Source organism: Callionymus lyra, chromosome 19 (genome assembly GCF_982586985.1).
Source record: "Callionymus lyra chromosome 19, fCalLyr1.hap1.1, whole genome shotgun sequence".
NCBI classification, from domain to species: Eukaryota; Metazoa; Chordata; class Actinopteri; order Syngnathiformes; family Callionymidae; genus Callionymus; species Callionymus lyra.
In genome coordinates, this window is record NC_141836.1 from 1,826,010 (window position 1) to 1,851,677 (window position 25,668).

A 25,668-nucleotide genomic window follows, 5' to 3' on the forward strand; every position below is an offset into this window, starting at 1 on the left:
AGTTGTCTCCTGCAGGTCCTGAGTGCCAGGAAGTGGCGAGCGCCATGTGCTGAGTTTGTGCAGTCAGACTGCACTGTCAAATAAGCAATAATGTGTCCCTGGACTCCGGACTCATCTGACCACAGCAGACTACATGGTGGCAGACTATTGAGTGAGGACGCTCACATCTCAGTTTCACCCACAGAGAGGGAAAAAAAACAACAACTTTCACCTTGAAATGTAAAATCCGGAAACATCTACATTTGTGTCGTCAACAAACTTAAATGTATGTACATTTTAATCACAGCACAGCTTTGATGCTGATTGTTCAGCAAATGAAAGCTTTTTGTCCGGCGCATCATAATGGAATGCATAGAAATTCATAAAGCTGTTTCCTAGTTAAATTATAGATCGCCACGTTGTGATCTGTCTATTGTTGAGGCGAACAACAACGAATGAAAGCAGCCTCAGATCTCCGTGGGAAAAAAAAAGAACAAGGTAAAAGTCAGTTTTACATATAAAAGGAAAAGACAAAATGGGTTTATTGAATTTATTAGGGGGTTCCAGAACCTGTGGAATGACCCCAAGGACCCCTATTTCAGATTAAACTGGAGGGGGTGAATTTTAAGACATAAATTACACCTAATGACGACACAATAAAGAAAGAACAATAATGAAAAGCTATTCTGTGTTTCATTATACAGTATTATTTGCCGCACCTGATACACACACAGCCTGTTTATGAGTCGCCGTATTAGCAGATGCTCAGCAAAAGCATTTGCTTTGACCTTGCCATTCTCATTGGGGCATGAAATTACGGTGCTGGCACCTCGATATTACAGCTATAAATACTGTAAACTGCATATCTGGGCAACGTTTTCTATTGTCTTTCAACATAAACCTGATCGGTATTTATTTAAAGGAAAACCCATTGCTGGCCGGGTTATTTACAGCTCTATTTCCACAGCATCGTATTCTGGGGGGCATTTTTTAAGGGCAAACGGGAGGCAAGGCTCTCACATTAAATCCTTTTTTCTGATTCTGGCACTTCTAGACTTTATGGGTCAGGACCTCTGCAGGGACAACCAATTATAAAAATTGCTTACTAAAAAAAAGGGGGCATTAAAAGAGGAGCAGATTTCCTCCCACGTCTGAGTTACGACACTAACCTTGAGAGAAATTACTCAGATTTTCAATACAATGTTTGGGGAAACAGATGCATGGCTGGAGACATAAACAGGGAGGTCAATGGGGTTTTAAGAAGCGTCAACCTCTGGAATGGTAAATAGTTCAACTTGGTTTAGTGCAACTGCTTGAAAACGTCACACTCTAAATAATGACCGCTCTCATAGTCTATTCATTTATGTATTAAAAAAGGGGACTCCGTGCTCATTTCCCCGTTTTATCACCTTGTACTCATGACAAAGTAGGCAAGGCCTAGGCTAGGTGGCGCCGTGGAGTAATTTATAACCACATCAATCCCTTAACCATCCTCGCAGGCCTTGGTCATTGTCGTTTTTGTCCGAGAGGTGAGTCGCATAACCCCACTTACAAACACCATCCTATTAAGATCCGGGATGATGAACTTTATCTTTACCCTTACCTTCATACCAAGTATGGTAATGGACCACCAATGTCCCGGCTGACCCACCCACAGTGGCCGTCTACACGGGGTGAAATCTATAAGCATTTGTTATTCAACGCCATTAAAACTTGGTGGCGTGAAAAATAAATTTCATGGCGATCATTTACGCTGAAGATGACCATCCTGGATGAAACAAGAGAACCTTGTGACCGCACAGATCAAACCTTCGGGCTCAAATGGCTAAATGTGGACAAATGGGACAAATGCCCTGTCTTTCAAGAACTTAAAATCAAAAACTTTAGTGAAATTTGGAGGCTCAAGAAACCGTTTAATCTATATAGATATAATCTTTATCTATACTTACTGAAAACCAATTCCTTTACTGGCAGCTCGGCTGAAAAATAATCTATAATAAGCAGTGCCAGTGTTAATTTTTTATCTAATCAACATGAAGCCCTTCATGTCGAATGCATTTGTCTGAAAAGTGCTTTATAAATAAAGTTGATTGAAAGTGGATTGGTCTTGGTAATGGCGTCTGCGGCAAAGTGATGTCACTTTTCTCCGCCACGGTCAACGTGACACGCTGAAAGCTGCAAAACGTTGTTGACTTTTGTTGGGGTTGGGGATTAGATTTTTCTTGGTAATTACATGTGTAACTGCTAATTGTCTGGGCTAAATTGCAGCGCCAGAGTTTCGCCCTGCCACTCCTCTCCGCTGTTGCATCTGATCGTTTCCACCGAGCGAGACATAAAGCGCATTACATTTCACTCAAACACCATAGAAGTTCCTGGATCTTGGCAGCGCGCGGAGGGAAATTGCTCTAAGATGACCCGGTTTAAACACAATCCATTTACCCGCACCTTCAGAGACCAGGAAGAAACGTCCCTGGGTTTAAAGTCGGATTTATACGACATCTTAAGTGACAAAGTTTCAATATTTCAGCCAGTTCATTTGACGACGACTCCGCGAGGACAGCTACAAATATTGGACTGCATAATTGCCAATTCATTCACGGAAATTGACAGTTGAGGAAAAACTGAAAATTGTATTTTGCAATAAATAGTGAAATAAAGCATTCCATTAACATCTCTGGGGAAGGAGGGGGATGCGAGCACAGAGGCATCCTTCAGTGAAGATTAGGCCGGCGAAATAATATGCGCTGCTGAGAATATTGTGTAAAGATTCTGCAACAAGCAATCAAAGTCGGCCCTATTTTCCCCTTCATCAGCTGTCCGGCGTAAATACTGTCACCAAGAGAATCCAATTTAAATCCCACTCCAGCGGGAGATGGTATTGTTTCATTTTATGTGTGCTTTGACATTTCTGGCTGTTAATGTGAAGTCAAATCTTGGAGTATTTACATAAATATGGCATTAAGCCATATTAGAAATTAAGAGTGACATATTTGCAGTGGTGGCAGGATGTGGAGGGAGGACCATGATTGAGTTTTGTGGTGGCCAGGGCGACACCGGCAGTTCCGTCGACCGCTGTGTGTTAACGGGAGCCTTTCAAATCAGGATTTAAACGTGCGACTCTTCAAGGAAGATTTAACCATCATACGGTGGAGTCGGGGGGAAACATGGGCACAAGGGGGGAGAATACCCAATGAAAATAAAGAAATGTCCAATTTCTACAACATTTTAATCATGTAACATCAAGTGAAGTAGATTTCCATCGATGCAGCTCCTTTTGTTCATCGTTATACACATAATATGCTTGAACCTGCTCTTTTATTCCCTCTTTGTCTTCAGAGTTTTGTGGATATTTGTTTTTTAAATGCATTTTTTTGAACATCGTTGGTTATTTTAATTTCAGATTCAAGATTCGCATCCATGCTTATGGGGAAGAGTGAAAAAAGCAGGACGTCAGAGATGGTTTCAATATATAATTTAAAAAATATCTCTGCACTTAGTGAGTAATGCTTCGATACAAACGCCAAACATTTCCTGTTTCCATGTTATACGACTATAGTGCACAAGTTCTCTCATAAATCCTGCAGAGTGCTACTTAAACATCCTTTTTGTTGACTAGAGTTGTACTCCTCTTCACCTGGACTGGCCCGGAGATCAATGTCCTCATGCAAATTGAAGGGTTCTAGTTTAGATCTACAGTGGAACGGACTTTCCAAAATAAATTTGCATTAAAGCATCATACATATTTCATGTGCATGAAGTGCAGTGAGAGCAGAACCATTTTCCAAAGCAGGATATAGAAGCAAAATGAAGATGATATATTTAGCATCAGCAGAAATGTTTTGTATCAGAGATTATCTGTCAATAATCAGAGACCGGGAGGTATAAATGATAAATGATATCTCGGGTCATTAAAGTCACGTGAGATGTGTGAACGAGCAGCAGGCGCGCATGGATTTGGTTTCAGGTTACCTTCCTCGGCCTGTGTTTACTACTCACATCAAGCATCAGAGACACTAAAACTCTTTGAAAGTCCCGAATAAGAACATATCTGTGATAAAACTCCATCAACACTGCTGTTGCCGAGCGATAAGCTGCCTGTGTCGCCGCCGCCCTGCATGATATTGAACACGCATAAATGACTTCAGAGTCATAAAGCTTTTTAACTTTTATTGCTGGAACAATATTGTGCCACGTGTCAGGAAGAATCCTGATGAATTGCGAAGAAACTGTGGAGTAAACAGATATTTGTTCCAGCGCGAGTCAGGCCTCAAATCTACAATAACAGCTAAATTAAGTAAAAGGGTTAAAATGCTGCGAGGCAATATTGATAATTCCATTGAAAATGCAGAGGGTATTTGTCAATATTAATTTTCCTGAACCCAAAGGAGCATCCCGACTGGTGTGTCATCTACTCGCAGGGCCTGAAACATGCACTCTGAAGCTAAATCGACCCCTATTACTTCCCTGAGGGCAAAGAGCGCTGACCGTAACCTTTGACCCGGACAAACCAATTTAAAAAAAACACAAATGCGTGTGCTTTTTTTTTCCCTGCAATGCATTTACATATTTACAACTCAAATGAATGTGTTCTGTTGCACTACGACCAAACAGGAAATAAACAAGTATATAAAATAAACTAAATAAATGAGTTTTGTTTTATTTTAATACACATTTAACAGCATAATTACCCAAACATATGTTTAGTAAAATAAATAATACAAGGCAAACTAATTACATTTGATTATAAAAGTATACAAAGCAAATGATAATCAACTATTTTATTTAACAAAAACCTTTTTCTAAAACACATTAAAACACATTTTAAATGCATTTTGTAGGTTTAAATATAACAGTTTAATCATCTTAGACAAATGAATACTTTAAATAAGAGTAAATATTAAAAGGTCATGAGAAAGACTTAAATGAACTTTTATTTTTCTATTTTGTTTTTTTTTACCTTAATGGAAATGGATTGCTTGAAAAGGTCAACTCTTTGCATTGAATATAGTTAAACAAATCCATACCTTTCTTCTTCAAGAACACCTTCCTCGTGGCCAAAGGACTCTGGCGTACTTTGGGGTTTTGCAGGAAGTTGACGGCTGTGGTGATCTGTGAAGAGAAGAAAGTGATTTCATTCTTTATAATGAGATGGTGTGGAAATGGAAGAGACGTCGGAGAGGAAAGCGAAGCTCAAAAGTTCAAAGTATAGTTAAGAAAATGGTTGGAAAAAAAGGTGATTTAATTCTGCATAACGACATTATCTAAGGGTGAAGTTGAAGTTAAAGCTCTCAGCTCCAAAAAAAATAAAACTCCAGCGTATGTTTAAGAAAATGGTTCATTATAAAATCAGGGAATAAACTAATGGATTCCATTTAATGTGCACTCTGGAGCCCCCCACACCCGGTGGTGAGGAGAAAGACCACCTGAGCACTTTCATACTAAATGTGGGGAATGACCAAATCAGCAGTTATAAAATTAGAGCATCAGGAGCGCCGGACAAATGGAGTATGGAGCTTAATTTGCTATTACCCTCTTAAAGACAAACTTCCATCCTAAAGTGCGCAGTGAAAGAAAATCTATACTTAATGCAGAGGTGATCATTTGTATCTAATAACTTGAGAATCATCGGCTGAAAACTTGTGTAATTCTTCCAGTTAAAAACCTGCCGTGATCAAATCAGCCGGCCTGACGGTTGTAATGACTTGAAACGTTAATGCACTAGAACGTTAAATAGCATCAGAACATCAGAAGTTTTTAAGTGCACGGCTTTCATCGATTCTATTATGTTTTCCTTCGAGATGCCCCTTAATTTTCCACGCCTGTATGCATTTCCAAGAATCTGAGGGAGGGGTAAACTAAGGCGCTGCTCAAATGGCATTAAAACATAAATTTGAAGAGGGCGCTGTGAAGTGGCGCCTCTTGAAATGGATGAATATAAAGGAATACATGGAAAAGTCGGGTGGTTTGGATGACTTATCGCACCTGTGGTCCCCATGATTCAATTGTAAAAGTCATTCCTCTAATAGGTTGAAAGGTTTTGATTACTCTTTTTCTCTTAGTGTTGAAAGATACAAAGTGATTGAGCACCCTGCCAGTGGTAATTCATTTTTGGTAATGCATATAGTATGAACTGGTTTCAATACAAAAGAGCTGCAGTTGAGACTCGGGGTGGGTGTGGCCGCCAGATTCGTTTTGGTGGAAAATAAACACGAGGCGATTACAGGTGAGGTTTGCAAACGTGTCATTAATACTCATAGGAGTCGACAGGTGGAACAAAAGAAACACTTGAGAAAAGGTGCAGTAAAAAAGGGCAGCATTTCTTTAAAAAACAATCATTTTTATTATATATATACATGTACATAATCAGATATTTAACTGCATCGCATAATATTTTAAAAATCAGCGTCTATTTTACCACTTAAATGTATACAAGATCGAATAATTTGGGTGAAAATGTTCATCTGTCATCTATTATTGAGCTACAACGGTGAACAACGTCAAGTGGCTGTAACTGATGCATCCAACATTTTTATTATTTGACAACATGTGAGAGCTTAAGTGTCCGTTTGTTCCTCTTACCTCGGTCTCTGGCCCTGCTGTATAAACGCTGTCACGTCAATAGTTCTATCCCAGGAACCTCACAGGCAGACAGTGGCAGGTGAAAAAAAACCTCTTGCACATTGAAGGTGACATGATGCCAAAATAAAAGTGCAGCAGTGGTTTTTATCAGTGAAACAAAGTCATCCCTAGAGATGCTTCTAGAATTCATTTGGGTGGTTAATGCAGACTCTGGCACGACGGTGACCTTGCTGCACATGTTACTGGAGGAGGTTTGGAATTTCCGGGATCTCCATAAGCTCACTGCTTATTAGAGTCAACCAGAGCTCTGTGTGACAAGAACATTCAAGGGCCCCTCATCCCACAGAGGGCCCAACTGAAAAATGTTGCCGTCTCAAAATGACAACATGATTTAGCCAAATAATTGAAGATATAAACGTGAATTAAGTCGAGTAAAATCCAATAGTTATCATAGTAAAAGGAGCCAGGCAGGGTGAGGCAGGGATGACCTCATATGACAGGAAAATGCTGAACGAGCAAACCTTGTTGACGTCCGCTGGAGATCTAAATAGAAGCATATTGACGAAAAAATTGTGGCGATGTAAAAAGGCCTCACATCTTGCTAAGGACCAGAGCTGGCTCAGCGGCAAACTAATGAGACACGCTTCCATTTGGTTAGTGGCAGATCTTCGGGGAAAGCAAAAGTGCTCTTCTTAGCAGATGACATAGATGCTTTGCACAAGTTCTACTCAGACATTTCAATCAATTATAACCACATTGCACCGATTTCAGTCTTGTCTTGTTATTGACTTATAGATCATCTCAGTTATAGTGTTGGGTAGCACAAGACCGGGCTTTTAGAGAGGCCAGATGGATAACACTACAAGGCACATTTAGGCTCGCAATATAAATAAAAGGAGAGGAACATGATAAATCATCTTCCATTCTCAAATTTATTGAGTCCTTTTTTTCTTTTTGGCCTAAGATGTACTTAGCCGCTTGGTAACGCTTCTCGTAAGAAGTACCCGTAATGCAGCAAAGTGGTCCATGTCAAGAGCACTAATCTTTACAAACCTGATAACCAATGAAGGGTCAGGTAAAGCTGAAAAAGAGGCAAAAACTCAATCATAGGAGGAGACAACATTAACCAACACACTTACAGGGGAAGGGAAGTTGATGAGAGGACAAGATTACAGGCATATTATTGAGTTTCAATGGACGAGACTTAGAAATGCACTCATCTGAAATTTACACTTGTGATATCTTGACTTGTGAAAACGAGAATTTAATCCTTTTAAGTTCGAACCCCGGTTTGAACACGTTTGTAACCAGTTGTACGAGTGAGCTGTACCTTGTAACAGCACTTAAAGACTGTATAGTGGAGTGATGCGTATAGAGGTGGAAGGTTCCATTATAACGACTTAAGGGAAGCGTGGGGGGGTTGGCTCCACAAGTATAGAAGGGTTTGATTCAAACTTGTGGCTATGTGCTTAACTTGTGCTAAACTTGTGCTAAACTTGTGCTAAACGTGTGCTAAACGTGTGCTAAACTTGTGCTAAACTTGTGCTAAACGATGAGCAGGTATCTGGGGTAATAGATTCCGGCTCCGCCACCACAGGAACAAAAACCAAACGGTCTTAAAAGGAAACGATTCCGTCTGCTGTGCATCTATCCGTACATTTGTGTGGAAGTGCCTCTGATACAATAACACTGATAGACGTGGACAAGAGGGTATTAGCCCCGTCTCACATTGCACCCCCACCCAAACACAATCTTGCTGGACCAAAAGCGAGAGAAAGTGAGAGGCAACGAAAAATGAAGCTCTATATTAATTTGCTGCTTTCATGGATGATTTTAGAACCAGAGGTCTTGAGTGACTGATACAAGAGCTCCTCTGACAGGGAATGAAGTTTTAATGCAATTATTGCATTTCCTTGAGCCGCCCGACTGCTGCTGATGTGCAGAGCAGTGCTTTTTAATCTTTTTAAAAGAGCAGCTTCTAATTGTGACACTCCCCCCCCGCCCTAATGTGACCTTTAGCGGAGGAAGCGAGGCCTCGTGGGAGCAGCTATGGGGAATTATTGACCCTGAGAGACGTCAGGCGAGAGGTGAGGACTCCACCATTTAGCTCAACTCCACAATCATTCCGTCGCTGCAGCCTACATTAGGAAAGACTCCATTTAGATTAGCTCTGAATGACCTCACAAACATGGTTATGAACCTCGACAACGTGGTTTTCATGTTCACATCTAGTTCTGAAACAACGAGGAAGTGTTGGAAAGAGCGTGGACGAGCAAAAACACATGTCTCCTCAGCGGACTGGAAATTGGGTCAATTTTATTGAATTCTAACTTGCAACATTGAAAAGTTCCGAACCAACATTTCAATAGATGAAAAGAGGTCATGGAAAAGTTAATTGACATTTTCCTCACAAAGGTTTAAAAATAACGGCAGCAGATTGGTGTCAGCACTACTGGCAAGAAGACAATCATCAGATCAAACAAATATTACGCAATTTTGTGGACGGGGGACGAGGAGGGGGCGACGGAAATAAAGCTTTTCACAAACGCGCCAGTGCAGACCAGACTTTCCATTCACAGGCTTCCCCTATCAGTGTTCGATTATCACAGCATGATAAAGGTCACGAGGTTCAGTGAAGACACACGGAGAGCATCAGGCGGCCGTGGTGAGGAGAGGAAACAGCCAGAAGACAAAATATCACAACCAAATACCACTTGTTAAAAATAACATTTACGTGAATACCTGGTAGTCAGGAAGTAAATACATGTGAATTTGAACTCAATATTATCCCTTTTGTAAAGCAGCCGTTCTTCTGTGTACATAAAAGTTACATTTAAATGACAACATTAAAGACCAATGTCCGGTCTGGGTTTATTGCTTTAAGCTTTATGTTTTCTTCCATTGGAGTCTATATTTTTCATTATTTACAGTCCAAAAAACACTTTTTTTTTAGAAACAATTACTAGGCTCTTTTACACACATGTGGAATATCTATATATTTATGGCGTCGTCTGAGCGCTGAAGCTGCTGCAGCCTCACGGAAACAGCCTGTAAAGATAAGAACGTCCCTGGAGAGGAACCCAGAGAGTCTATAACAAGTACAAGTCCATCAGTTTCACCTCACTTTTAACCACTTTGGACAAAAACAATACTTATTTAACCCACAAATTCCTTTTAATTCAGGTGAAAGGCCCGAACCTCGAGAGTGGTGCTGCTCTGAGAGACGAGGGTCATCGGAGATTAACCCGTGGCACTTACGCAGTGTGTGTGGTGGTGGGTGGTGATGGGGGGCTGATGGGGGGCGATAGATCGCAGCACAGCAACAAACTACTTAGCCACCACAAAACATTCCAGCTCCTCTACTCTGCTGCAATCCAGTAATGGATACTTCCCCAGCTCTTCAATTGGTCAGAATGTTTTCATACAATAATTTAATTCTGAAACACATTTACAAAGCAGGAGTAATCAATTTTAATTAGTTGATTTTTTTTCATTCGCATAAAATTTAATGTACTGCCATCGATCTCTTTTGTTCTTTAATGCAGTGGCGCTTTCCTGTCATTCAAATCTTTGTTTTTTCTGCCTTAGTCACTGATGACATTGGGTGACAAGCCAGGTTTGAAGTCTCACTTAAGAAAGTTGTGCTTTTCTGAAGGCAGAGATGAAAGATTCATTTTATGAACATGTATATGGAAACAGTGAGCGAGTATTTGATACTCATTTAATTCATCAGCGAACATAAAGCGTTATTACGCAAGTGCAAGTATTCAAAGAAAATAAATAATTAAAAACTAAAAGTTACTGTTTAAAATAAAATCTCCCTTCCTCTCCTTATAACAAACTACTGTTGGTGAAACAAAGTCAAACTTTCACACCCACAACCTACAAAAAGCCTCTTCTCTCCGTAAGATTGTGAAGCGGCTTAAGTTGATTGTGTGACTCTTGCTGCTCAACTGACAGAACGGATTTTCTTATAAGTGCCGCTGCCCCGTGTCGTCCTTCACATCATCAGGGCCCGCCGCCCTCTCACATCCAATTAGCTGATTGAGGTAAAATGCAAGCGGCACCAGCAGCAAACAACGTGGAGCTTGTGTCCGAGCGACACACCACAGAAGTTGTGTTACGGTGTCAGGAGAAGAGACGCCGGCGTCAACAGCTACACACAGTGACAAGCCGAACCTCTTGTGTTGTTGCTCTGCTCATTCCTCAACACACCAGCAACTTTATTACAGCCATTTAAAACAAATACACACACAACAGAAATACCAGTTCAACCTCAGGGTCACATAATAACCATACATGACCTAAATAGTTGTATTTTAAGTAAGAAACTGTGTCACGAAAGCTCAATGATATTTAACAGACACACAAACCTGGAGTCACTTCTGACTTAAAGTTTTATTAAACGTCATCCTGACTAAACTCTTGTACGACTCAAAACTGTGATGAATATAACAGGTAGAGATGGTTTAAAAGTATACACGAAAAAAAAGTTACTGTAAAGTTTTTAATCTATCTTCTTCTCAAGTGTCATATTCCTGCCCTCGACCACATCAGTCTTCCACTAACCAACGGTGAATCGAGTCCATATGAAGACCTTGTTAAACAGTTGCCAGAACACATTTTCCATATCATCGGTGAGAGTGCCACGTATGCCGCCGTGTAATAATGGAGGAAAAACAAACAATGAGAGGCGTCACTATCGATCTAAATATTCCTCCTGAGAACGACGTGACACAAGCGTTCACAATAGAGGAGCAGACAGATTGTGACATTCCTGTGACATTATCATCAGTCGTCCACTCTCCTCAAGTCAAAAGACTCCTCGCACTAATCGCACGTCTTGGATCAGCAATTTCATGGTCTTCAGAAAGAGGGCCAGGAATTGGTGGCATGACCCTCAACAGGGGGTGAGAGCCTTCTTTCTTCCTCCAGAGGAACATAAAAGAAGTTCCAGCGAGAGGTCTGGTGTGAGCAGAAGAGGTTAAATATCGCCATCTACTGGGAAGCACTGGTGCAGGTGGAGAGTGGGAGGACAGACTGACGCCCCTGAGGCCGGCTTTTTTCACCCAGACCTGTCACAAACATTTAGACACATGAGCCGAGACAATGGGCCCCACGTCTACAGTGGCAGAGAAGTCAGAAAGGAATCACCATCAAATCACAGGAAGAGCGGGGGGTCGGGGGGGCGTCGCTTCCAGGCGCTTTCTTTTGGTTTTAGAGAAAGACGGCAAACAAAAGTCTGCTACGGATCGTGCTGCAGAGACGCTGGCGGACTCTGGTGTGCAGCCACCAGCTGCCTCAGACCATCTCAACTCAAGATGCAGAAATGCAGAAAAAGTCTCGCTGCCGACGGCCCCCCCCCCGCAGGAAAGAAAACAAAACAGAAAACAACAATCAGCTTCACAGGAAGTTCTTTCTTCTCATTTAACCTGAAACTAGAGTGAGTAAGAACATGACAGCTTGTCACATCTGGTCACCATTCATGATGTCATCATGTTAGAAAAGAGTGACACGCAAGAATAAACTTTTCTTTGTCCACAGACAAGATAACATAATAATGACGGGTCATAATTATAATTATATGAACCAAGAATCATCAGCTTTCTGAAGAAACATTTTTGTTAAATTAGTATCAGCTGTGAGTCATTCAGGGACCGGATCATACATTTATTCAGTTAGGGTGTGGAAGGGTAACATTTAAAACAACAATACAACAATGAACGTTTTGATGATTGTGTAAAACAACAACATACATTGAAATGCCTTGAACTGCTTTTTTCCAGGTGAAGTTCTCTTTTTAATATTTGTCACATTTTGTCAATGGTTTCTCTAATGATTTATTTTTAAATAAAAATCTGTCCATGCATCAAAAAACACCGTCAACTCAGAGTAAAGATAACTAGCCCTTTATTAACCTACATTACATGGAGAAGTTAGTTCCATATCTGGTCAGATTGAGGCACGAACAGCCCTGAGAATCTGCTGCCGGGTTAAAAGAATAAGTGGAGGAGACAGTGAACCAATATAATGTCACAAACGCTGGCGTGTTACAGCGGAGGGCTGAGTTGGCAGCTCAGCAGCAGACGCACACCTGTTCTGACATTTTCTGTCAACCTTGACACAGAAAACACATGACAATGTCACTCCCGGAACTTAAAAAAGCTTTTCTTAAAACAGCCTCTTTACCTCCTCAATGAAACTTCAAACCCTTTACAGTCGACCCCTGAGGACGCTTGAAAATCACTGTCGAGATCAGTTTATTGTAGAAGAAATGATGGCGACGGAATTAAACAACATTAAAATAGCTTAACGTTGCTCTGTTTAGTACAACTGCCAAAAACATACGTGCCTTTCATAAAAGTTCAACTAATCAAGTCTGTGAATCAAGTCTATAAATTGACATTAGGAGTTCACGACCAGGATCCGGCGCTAGTGACGCACACCTGGGCGAGCAGCCAGTCCAGGTGACTGAGAGTTGTCAGTTAGCCCTTTGGCTACGCTTCCATTTTTATCAAGCAGGTCTGTTGAAGTGCATCTTTGGTCACACCCTGACTGAAGTTTTCAGAGGCTTTAGTCTGCACACAGAACAAGCCTTGGCAACACCGTCTTTATGTTGACAACGGATGAAAGCACAGCCATATCCTTGCTCGACCTTCCACGGATCCAGAGCAGCTCCATTTCAAAGTGCGACAAGTAATCCAAGAGTTTTTGCTTATTTAGACCCGGAGTCTAAAGTTATCTTGAGCGACCTTTCAAACGAGACCCTTTGATTCTATTCGGCAGGATTCAAACAACAAGACACGACGTCTGTTGAAAGGTTTAAGTTCAGTGTTGCAAGTACCATTTTAAATTAAAAACGAATTCTGCTTTAATAACAAGCTTTTCTTTAGATTCTTAATTCTTCCGAGTTCATCAGGAAGAACTTGTTTCTCTGGAGCCAGTCGCTAAATGAAGCTTCAATTAAAGAGTAATATTTTAAGTAGAGAAACTCAGGAGGTCTAAAATTGAGTTATTTACTTCTCTTTCTTCATCATTTCGTGCGTTACCCACTATCTGCTTTCCTGGAGTCACGCCACACAGTCTACCACACACTGAGAAACGCTAAAATCACATTAGCATTTTGCTTTCATTAGTTTTAATCAAACGCAGAAAAGTGACATGTATTAATTAATAACCATTACTAGTCTTGCACCCCATTTTACCCCTCCATAGGGGAGGGCTGGGCGCAATTAACTAAAGAAAATAATCTGAATTTAGTTTCTGAGATGCTTGATAAATGTCTGGTGAGGTCCCATCTCAACGTTGGACATGTAATACATTCTTGCTGTCGTATTCCATTAAAGTGCTATTACAGTCGTGAAAGGATTATTAGTCACTACATTATTAATAACTTCTGTGTATTTACATTTTTGCTCTTCACGCTATAATTCATGATGTGTTGCAACACACTCTTTTGTGTCGATTATTGATTGTGAGAATGGTGAAAATTCCAAGTGACGCCGGTGTGACTGCGTCTCGCTAACATATGGGAGCGGCTGTTTACATTACAGGATTGGAATAAAGTGCATTTACATCTGAAGCAGAACTTCATAATTTACACTCCAACATTTATTAGAGGTGACAAACGAGCATTTGGTCCACTCCTGCTTTTCTACAATGCAGCACTCATTCAATCCATATAAATTACAGCCGGGCTCCAGAGTGCAACAGCAAATTATTTTATTATATTTATGCATGTATGACTCTGGAGGGGGTTACCAAGACAAACAGGGAATTACTTGATTAGGCCAACTGTGGTTAACAAAGGAAGAAATATGAGATGAAGGTTGAGCCAATCACATTTCAGCACTATTGCAATGTTTGGCTGTGATTCAAAAATCTCAAACACGCAGGATTTATGCAAGAGCCTTGGAAGTCCTGGATCGTACACAAGTCAATGTATGGAATATTCCACCATCAAGTCAACAAGCACAGAAGAGTCATCAGCTGGACGTGTGGAACGTCTGCAACGCATATACTGAACCAGGGCCTCAGAGTTGAGGCTCATCCGAGTCCCTGAGTCTAGTGTTAGCGAATTTACACTTTGATTATTTATCTTTTTCTTCGAACAAACAGGTTTCTAAGGAAACTAAAACAAAAAACGACCGTGAGGTTACAGTATGTTGTAAACTTACGCAGCAACAGTTTCATATGGAGACAAACAAACGCGGAGGAACGTTTATTTTGCAGGATTGGAGGTTAAAAAAAAGTGCGACATTTTGCCAAATAGCAACACTTTGCTAATGTATACATGTATACACTGCTCAACGAGTGAAGGAGGAGATTTTTTTTGTATCTATTTTTTTTCTAAATGAGCATTTTGAAGAATAGTGACCATTACAACTGTTTACTCAGAGTCCTGGAGAGATATGAAGATGGGAATGATCACGAATCATTGTCTCATTGAATCCTTCATTTTAATTTCACACCATGAAAGATTCAGAGACCTACAGAAATGTGTGACGCCACAGAAACACAGTCACACGAGCACGGATCCTGCCGGTCCTACTTCAATGCTCTGAGCTTGAACCAATAATATTTAATTAAGAGAATCTTGCCTAAAAGGCAGTATTACATGACATAATTAGACGGGGAAGCGTTTTCAGAAGTGTAGTTACAAATGCACTGAGGGGATCCCAGCATTTGAACAAATATCTGGCGCTGTAGGGGAGCGCCGACAAATTAACAGCTAATAACTAACTGGGAAGCCGATAAAAGGAGAGAAAATATGTTCCCCAAAGTGTCAATTACAAATAATTCTGCCTCTGATTTCCATACTTGTGAAAAAGAGCAATGTGGTTAAAAGCATTTTAATAGAGTGATAAAAAGTACTTGGCGCTCATTTATTCTTGCTTTCTGGATTATTATTTATAAAGCGGCGTCATTTGGGAAAAGGTTTCAGCATCAGCAGGATTGTTTGAGAAGGATTCGCTCGCGGGAGTCAGAGGATGAAACAAGTTTCAAAAAGCATCATAAAGGACAAATATGTTGACAAATCAAAAAGTCTCAGTACCTGAATTACCAAGTCATTTGCTTATTAAAGCCGGATGCTTCCTGTCAATCAAGCGGCGTCACATTCTTCATTTGCGGCGGAAAGCCGGCGTAATTGCTTCTCGTACTAATCAACGCAACTTGTGTAATTACGCCTTGAAAGTGACATTGGAGGCTGAGAACGATGTGAGCAGTTTTGACAGCGGAGACATCTCAGATTTATCGGGAGATTTCAGAGCGTCGCGGCGAGCAAAGAGACGCTCTCGGACAAGTTCGCCGCTACAGCAGTTTACAGCCGTAAACACCAAGAATAGACGATAAATCCGGCTGAAGTAATTACAAAGCGGATCACGAAGGACTGCGAACACGTGGATGAATGAGGCCAATTTACTGAGAATCCTGAAGCCAAGTGGATCATTTCTGCTGAGAACTTCATAAAAATGTTATTCCCTCTCGTTCATAGTATGTTTATAGGCAGTTCTATAGACTCAGGTCCAGTAGGAAGTAAAGAGACTCACTTGTGGGTCGACTACACTGTTTAACCCAAGACAATTGAAATCCCCACCGGTCAAAAGAAATTGCTCCCAAAACTGTCAAAACAACGAGTCCAAATTATTATCAAGGCTCCATAAAATGTAAGAGAAAAGTTTAGAAAACCTGAACTTTAAGATGTTTAAACCCGTGTTGCTTCTTGAACATTCAACATCATGTGATTCATCTTCCATCATTATAATGATCGTAGCAACTTCACTTTGTTCTTAAAGTCTCACTTCTCTGCATCTCACTCGTTGTTTAGATTCAAATCTACGTCTTGACTTGAACTCTTGTCCAGAAGAAACAGATGCTTTCTTCTATGCTTTGTTGGGAATTCCTTAGTCAGCGAGAAGAAAACCACTTTGGGGAAGAAAAAAAAAGGGATGAATCTCCAGCAAATAAACAAATAAAATCTTTGCTAGAATTTTAAGAAACCAAACCACCCACCATTTCCCGGAGCCTCTTGTCACTCGCCAACACAGATCTGAACCACATTCCCAGAATACATCTGTCACTTGTCACGCTGCAGCCAGGAAGGCCACGACTCGGTCAAGTCGCCCGACGAGTCACAGACGAGAATCATGACCTCGAGGTAAATGTGCGGCTCCCGGAATTAAACCAGTGAATTAGTGGCATTTCTGCACCTCCAAGTCATTAGGCTCATAAACCACTGAAAAGAGTTTTAAAACAGCTGAATCATCAGATTCCAAGAAGGAGGAAGATTAAAAGAAGACAACGGATGGTCTTGGCTCCAGGACCACCACACACTGATTTCATCTGCAAGCACAGATGAAACATTTATGGCTCATGAAATGGTTAAAAAGGCAGAAAAAAAAACATGTTTCTGTTCAGACTTGATGGAGATCAACATTTAAAAATCCTCCGACTCGAGCGATAATGGCAACAGAGGCTTTTACGAGAAAAGCTCCAGTGATTCATCCACTGTGTGGGTCTCTAATGAGTCAAAAAGTGTGACCTGCTCTTAAACAAGAAGTCACAGCCAGAAGCTGTAAACTCATTTCCCCCCCATTCAAGCCGCCTCGTCGGCAGGACGTGGAAGATGTGCTCCGAGCATGCACGATAAATCTGACGTGAAATCATAATCATAAAGGCAATTAGCTGACCCTGCGCCACTCGTCCTTGGACGTGACAGTGAGAATTCATACCGAGTCCTCCAAGGAGGCGGCGCGTGGTGTCGTGAGCAGCCGGGAAAAGTGCAACACAGCAACAATAAAAACCAGAGCCCTTCTTGTGTCATTAACCAGCCAAACAAGCAGCAACTGATGCACAGTGATTGTTGTGCTTGGAGTGAGAGTCGCAGAGACAGAGGAAGAGCTTTTGACTTTAGCAACACGGAGCTGAAGAAGGAGTGAGGCGTGTTTACAGGGGCGCACGAATGACCCCCCACCACAAAGTTAAGTCTGGACTTAAACTCCATGTTACAAGCTCCTGCGAGCCATTCAAGTAGGAGAACTCTTGCACACACACACACTCACACACACACCACTTCTCTTAGTAATTACACCCAGGCTGAACCAGTGGCTGCCACCTAGTGACCGTCTTCTTCAATAATCGTGAAATATCTCTGTGGCTCGTGCCCCCACTCGGACCATAACTCTCCTTTACTGCAGGCAACTCCAATAAAGGATTACAATTACAATTAAAGTAATGAGCAAAGAGGAAAAAAAGGGGAAATCGGAGGGAAGGTTCCCCTGACTGACTAAATGGTAGTCTAGTTTCTTGACAGACGCGAGTTAACGTAGCAGACTCATTACTGGCTCCCATTTCTTATTCTGTCCCAAGAATTCATTTGGCGAGTGTTAAGATCGTCCGTCCAGAAAAATTAAAATAACGGTTATTGGAGGAAAAAGTTATTAAAAAAAGCGGAAACATGGATGATTGAATAAATGATTATTCCTGCTTGACTTTGTGCAAACAGGGGTGAAGTCTTTTATAGGCAATTTTGTAAATCACATAAGGCTTTAAAGGAGAAAAGAACACATGGGGCGGCGATATTAAAAAGGCAGATATTTGTGTGGGAATTTTTTCAAGGCATCGTTTTATTTCTCTGGCAATATTGAACGCAGTCTTCGTATATTAAGGTGAGACACAGGGAAGCAGAAATTCAATTATTGTCGACTGAGAATGTATTTTAAAACCCTTGTGAAACATTAAACGCTCTTAACCAAAAACATTATTTCTGTTTGATTATCAACACGTACAGCAACATAAACACTAGTCCAACGATTGGGTTCGACAGTTACAAAGAAAGAACATCTAACAGGCTCCACATCGAACGCAAACATCTGCTATGAATCGCCTGAATATGGAGCGTCACGAGGCTGCGTCGCATCAAACCGTCAATAAATAATTCCGCAGTCAAATCATATCCAATATCCAGTTGTGACCTGCATGTGACCTCTGACCTCTTTGTTTCACAGCTGTGTAGAAGTGATATTTCACTCGTGTGTCGCAGACGTAAAGAATAAACGAGCAGAAATAAAAGGAGAATCACTTTGACACAACCTTCACCAAAACAACCTGCTTCCTCGATAACCCTAACATTTAACCACTGTGCCCCCCACGACCTCTTAAAAGAAACGTTGTACCGTGATGGCTGGCGCAGAATGGCTACGGAAATTTGGAGACTGCCGAGCGAAAACAGATCACTTCAAAGCAGCTTATTTAACGCTTGCTCAATTTTTCATCATAGTCGCCTAATATCCTGGGGAAGGCAGCTTTTGAAGTTGCTGTGAGACCGAGGATGTTCTTACAACTCTTGCCCCCCCTTCCCTTATACCCTCTCTTTTTAGCTGCTGTACTAAACACACAGACAGTTAATGAAAACACACAAACACATGAAGCTCCGCAAACTAAGCGCAAGAAAAACACACAATAAACTGAAACGTTTAACATTTAAGCATTATACTTACATATAGGAAATATTAGTAATTGAATATATATTTATTATATCTTCTGTATTATTGGTGACATTCTATGGTTTACATTTCACTTGAACTATTAAAAAACAACTTCCTTATATATACAAGTCTCTAAGTATCAAGTTTAATTACCAAAACAAATGATTTTTGAAGCACTGTGTGGAGAATGTTTGTGCCTGAAATCAACTCACAATTGAACTTAAATATGGTTAGAAACTACTTACTCTGCCTTTGTTTTTAATCTTCTGTATGAAATCTCATATTACTCAATATAGCTGCTACAGACAGACTATAATAAGCTTCAATTGTGGGCCTGGTTATATTGTGTTTTTAAGAGTATATTACAACATATGTTGTACTTTTATTCGCTCTCGAGATTCTGTGATTTAGATTTAACGTCACGTTCAAGAGGCAGTTTATTACATAATTGACGATATTGCACAAAGAACCAGCAGCTACTTTATTTGCAGCATATTTTGATTAATGCTGGATTAAAGGAACTCCATGAACGACTCATCGTTTCCTAGTTCTCAAAATCCACTGGTTAAGATTTGCCTGCGACATAAATCCTTGGATTAGATTCATCTATTTTAGTAATTAAATTAGATTAAATCGAACCCAAACCAACAGAGAAAACCACAAACTGTTGGTTAAAAATAGATATTGTCAGTTAATAAACTTCTTATTTTATAAAAGACCCTTTTGTTTATGAACCAAGATATTCACAAACAAAAGTGTTGTCATTATTTCAGATGATGATATTAGTCGATGAACAAGAAATAGATTAAATCATGATCTTGTGTTATTTAACAAGATGTACTTTATTAAAACCTTTGGGTCAATATATATGAATATGTTTAATAAATATTTGTGTATTGTCAAGAATCTGGCGATATCATGTGCATCACAATGTAGGCTCACCATATATTACGATATCAGAGGAAAAAATACAATTCAAATCAGTTGCATGTTATTGTTATTTAAAAAAATGTATATTAACGTTGATATGGTATTGTGAAAAAAACACTATTACTTTATGGGCCACCCAGTAATAAATGAGACGTATATTAATCTGGCTGAAGTGAAAGCATCATGAGCGACGGTCACTGTGGCAGGAGGTCCAATGACTGCCCAGCAGGAGACTGACAGAGATAACGCTCACAACACTGGCGAGTGGGAGGTTGGAAGGGACATGGAGACGCAGCAAACGGGGGCGACAGTGAGCAGAGAGCGGTGCCGGGGGGGGCAGCTCCGGACTGCAACACCAGTCAAGCGTGGATCAAACGCACAGGTCCAGACCCGGCCCTGTGGCCACGGACGAGAGCTCACACCGGCCGGCGAGCCAGAGCCTGCTGATCTGGGCGAGGTGAGTCAGAACCTCTTAACATGACTGGTGTCCCCAGACTGACATGCTGACGTCCACATGTGCAGAGAAATGTTACTCCCTCTCTCTGCCCTCCCAACACTGCCAGCACTCCCACTCCTCTCATCCAGATACAATCCTTTCAGACACAAATTTCAATTATTCACCTCATCCAAATAATGCCATGTGACAAGAATTATCCCTACTGTAATAATCCACTTAACTGGGAAAGAGCAGCTCATCAAAAAGGAGAGGAGAAAAGGGGTTGGTGGTGGAAGTGGTGGAGGGGGCAGGAGAGCGCGGGGGGGGGGCTTGTCAACCGGTCTCGAATCAAGACCCTCATAACAAGAATTTCTTCCCGTTTTGTGCCGGCAGTCTTGAAGCGCTGCGATGATGAAATTGAAGTAAATTGAAAGAAAGCCTGGGAGAATGCTCCCACAATCAATAACCCTTGGATGAAATTAGCCCTGGCATGCAGGGATGATGGGGGAGGATGAAGAGTGAATGACATTGAGACATGGAGGCTGAACAATCCTCTAACCTGCAGCCCTTACAAGGACGGCGAGGGGATCCGCTGTGTTCCGTGCCACTGAGCAGCGAGACAATCCCTGTTGTGATGGTTGTCATCGCTCGGGCCCCGAGATTCCCATCAACACTTCACACTTTATTGAAAAACAACTGGTGTTTATGGTCATTAAACGCCGCTCGCCTCGCTCTCCGCCAACACCAGTTTGCACCAAGTCCAGCAGTCCGTCGCAACGTTAAGCTGCTGCTGTACGTCATAAAGCAGCAGCATGTGAGGAAATAAATGCTTTATTTATCGTATAGAGAGACAAGAGTGATGGCTGCGTCTCAACATCATCTCACGTTCAACGGTTTATGAAGACAATTGCAATAAATCAGGCTTAATTGACGACAGCAGCAGAGCTCGCACTAATCATTTCAATGATCGTGTTATCTTAGCTCTTTAGAGAACCAACACTACATGTTTGCTTCAATTCAAGCTTATTAGGAAATGTACAAACTATGTGTTAAAACTGTTTTTTAGTTGCTATTCGAGGTTTTGATAGAGATGAAAAAAACTCCCTCATGATTGTTTGAGTTTGATACACGGTTTTGAAAGATCCTGCAGCTTCATTCGACTCAGCTCTGCTCCCACATCCTCTCTTTAGAAGAGCAAACACACGGCGAGGCACCAACCAGCAGATGCTTTAGTTTTTCAGTAAATCAAATTCAAATGCATGTTATGTTAAAACTGATCATTTAGTTCAACTGATGGTTAACGTGGGTTTTCTGTGTCACACTGTGACTCTAGCTGTGTATACAGTATAAATACATAAATACATGCATGCATATATATATATATTATGCGTTTTTGTCATCAGAACATTCAGAGATGAAACCTTTTTAAAATAAAAGTGTATTTATTGATGCAGCTCTTCTTGTTGGTGCATGAAGTCAAATACTTTTTAAGTAAGAAATAGAATTACTAATGATTTTAAACTGGCTGTAAATATATCGGATCTCAGTGAAATATTACCATCTTCAGATTCAAAGTGTGTTTGTAATAAAGATAAAACTAAATTTACTGCTTAATCATGCTTGAAATAACAGTGCGTCTCTTTCACTACTTAAATATTAGAAGGAAATCAAACATTTTATGCAACACAAATACTGTATTTACGTCCAAAGTTTTAAACATCATTACTTATTCTAAGTTGAATTAAAGGTACTCCTTACAAGTACTCAAACCAATGTGAAACAATAAAGACTGAACTTATCTCTGATCCATTAAATGACTAAATGAATTACAAATTAATAATATATAAAATGCAGAAATATTTAAGATACGACTAATCATTGTATGAAAGCAAGTCATTTGTATTTATAGAGCTTTTCCAGACCAGGGTCACAAAGCGCTTAACCAATCAAAACAATACTCAATAAAATATATACTTTAAATATCAAGATAACACTGACAGGAGATTTAGAAGTGAACGGTCTAAGTTATGAACACAAAGTGCTTTGTTGCAGTTTCTGTTGATCCAAAACTTACCAGAGCTTCTCTTGGAGGTGAAGCGACATCAGCCACGAGAGGAAGGACTTCCTGTGGATGTCAAAGACAGTGTTAGAGCGCCATCTGGTGGACAAAGAGGGATCACGGGATCCACTGAAATGATGTATCAAATGAAAAGTAAACATGAGTTTACATTTTAATAAACATTCACATTGAGTCAACTTGGATAAAGATCTTATTTTATTACCATTTATTAGTTGTACTATTCATTAATTTCAGGGTGATTGTTTCAATGCATCAATTGATAGTTTATGTTAACTTGTTCTTCTCAGATCTAAGTAAATAATATTTTGTTAAATAAAAGATATTAAAAGGACAGCTTCCAAATGTAATTGTATTTATGTTTAATATCTTATTCTATAATGTTTGATGTTGCACTGAAACAAATTCCACGTTAGCGGACGCTTCACTTATAATGGCACAAATAAATAATTCTGATCCTCATTACTTTCTTAAATTGTCTTATTTGCTCGAAGCCAAAGAGGCGAAGGTTTGAATGAGCAAAAGTCATCATTTGATATTTGCAAGTGTAACATATCATGAATGACATCTGGGTGGATTATTATTGCAAAAATATTTAGATTAAAAGTTGTATTGAATAGTTCACCGCACTTTATTGTCAAAATCAATTAAAAATAAAATACACCACAATTGTTCTTCCACTGATTTCTGTTCTGAACCAAACTTGAAAGAAAAGTCTTGAATAAAAAAAATTGGACTTGTGTGTGTTTAAATATAGACATTAGTTCACATGTTAAATAAGTGTTTTACAGATACAACATTAATGTAACCAGAAGGATCTTCTCGCCTGCAGTTCATACTAAACTCTGCAGCCCAGAATTCTGAGCCGCTCTAGTAGAAGAACTCACATTTCTCCTTCAAACTCTTCACTAGTTTCTTTCAGGATCATTTTAAAATTCTGGTTCTTACTTTCAGATCTATTCATGGTCAGACCTTCATGATCTGATCCAGACTGTGTTTGATGATCTACCGACTCCTTCAAGAAACATCTGTGTTTGATGATCTACTGACTCCTTCAAGAAACATCTGTGTTTGATGATCTACTGACCCCTTCAAGAAACATCTGTGTTTGATGATCTACTGACTCCTTCAAGAAACATCTGTGTTTGATGATCTACTGACTCCTTCAAGAAACATCTGTGTTTGATGATCTACTGACTCCTTCAAGAAACATCTGTGTTTGATGATCTACTGACTCCTTCAAGAAACATCTCAAGACACTTTTAGTTGAGCTTTTCCATGATTCTCTGAGCCCTCTACAAATATTACTTACTTACAAAGGTTTGTGAAATATTAATCAAATAGTTATGGAATAAATGATCAACAAAAACGCTCTTACGACAAATGTGGTCATTCTGAGATGAACAAACATGAGGAAACAGCTACTGTATGGTTGGTTTGTGGAGAATTATTATATTAACCGATTAAATTATTTCTTGTTCAACAGCTTCTGGCTCAGCTCATCTGTTTTACAGCAAAACTGTCAGGAAAGAACGTAATAGATAGCTATATAGATAGATAAACGTTATTGATAAGACTGATATGTTAACAGTTTCCACATATGTGCGTCACTTTCGCAAAGTTTCTTCCACAGATATCAAATAATAATGAATAAAACAGTTAAAGTGTCGTCATGGACGCGAGGCTGACGTCAGGTTAATGGAGAAGTGTTGACTCACTTGACGCCTGGAGCCTGTGACGTTATAAACCATATTAACCATAAAACAGACGTTTGAAAACAATAGTTGAGTAACTTTGTGCAGAAAATAAATAATAATTCACGATATTAGATTCTCTGTAATCTATCAACGAGATGTTTGTGACCAACTTGCAGTTTGTAGTCAACAATATAACAAGTTGTGATACTATATCAGGGAATACGTGTGTAAAACAACACATTAAATCACCATTTAAGGTGAATTTGACGAACATTTGACGAACGAACTGCTGCTGAAACAACATGTGTTTGATAAGAATGAACTTCCCGTGTCAACAGTTAGCTAGCATGCTAACAACAAACCTCAGCACAACATCCACACACGAGGCTGAACGAGTGATTCTTTCTCTTCTCAGCCTCACAGCGACATTAGTTGACATTTAAAGTGTAAAACAAGAGGAAGAGTGTCGACCTGAGCAGCTGGATCAGACTCTGTGGATGCCATCTTCTCTTCTGCTCGATGCGATCAGGGCTCGATTGCTTTCACCTGAGCGGCCGAGCAAAGTTCGACTTGAGGCTCAAAATAAAACTGAATAAACATCGTTAGAAAAACAAGTAAAACAGCTTTTGTCTGTTCAACTGATAAATAATTGATTTATGGAGTTTTCATATCGCAGTTACAGCCTTCAAATAAACGCATGTGCAGCAGGAGAATGAACGAGATTAATACTGTAAGAATGAATATAATAAGAATTAAACAATGGATCAAAAAGTTTAATAAAGAAAAACATGAAGTTAAATTCTAAACAGAGCAGGTTCCTTTTGTCTCCCGTCATTCTTGAAAAATATATTAAAAAAAATCAAGTATTTAAAATGATATGAACTGTTAATTTATGGGTTGTGAATTTAATTGTTATTAAGTTATTATTATTATTATTATTATTATTATGAGGCATATTTCCAATTTATCCATTTACCAACCAATTTGATTAATTAATGAATACAAAGATTACTTTTTTTAAATTAATTAAATTACTGAATAATGTGTTTGTTTGTTTTGTTTGTTTTTAAGTGCAATTGTTTCTACAAAAAGACACTGTTTCCTAAAGAGACACTGACTAATGCCAGGACTGAAGGTCTCACGCATTGAGAAGAACACAAGGTTCCATTAGATTCATTAGATTAATTCTGGGGTGAAACATAACATCCTGTGAAATGTAAACATTAGAATCTAAATAATGTAAATCTATAAAACGACAAACACGAACAAAACTATCTTTTCTCATTTTAGGAGATTTTTATTTATAGTGAAACACTTAAAGCCTGGAGACATTAGAGGCCAGTGTCAGTGTTTTAACTCTTTAATGTCTTTTTAAGCGTCACGTTGTTGGTCAGAAAATGAACAGAACAGGCACAAACACGTATTTATTTTATTTTTGTTTCATTTAATAATTTAAATAAATAACAAATTAAAACCTTAACT

General features: G+C 39.7%; 1 protein-coding gene across 1 annotated transcript in view; it reads right to left on the reverse strand.

Moving 5' to 3' along the window:
* Nucleotides 1-24,737, reverse strand: part of pex14 (peroxisomal biogenesis factor 14) — a 40,869-nt gene extending 16,132 nt beyond the window's left edge. Inside the window, exons 1-3 of the mRNA XM_087782339.1 lie at nt 24,658-24,737; nt 22,487-22,537; nt 5,004-5,088 (exon numbers count right to left, since the gene is read on the reverse strand). Coding sequence (XP_087638465.1) covers nt 5,004-5,088; nt 22,487-22,537; nt 24,658-24,690 — 169 coding nt within the window. The 5' untranslated portion in view covers nt 24,691-24,737. The remainder of the gene's footprint in view (nt 1-5,003; nt 5,089-22,486; nt 22,538-24,657) is intronic.
* Between the last annotated feature and the right edge of the window lie 931 nt (nt 24,738-25,668).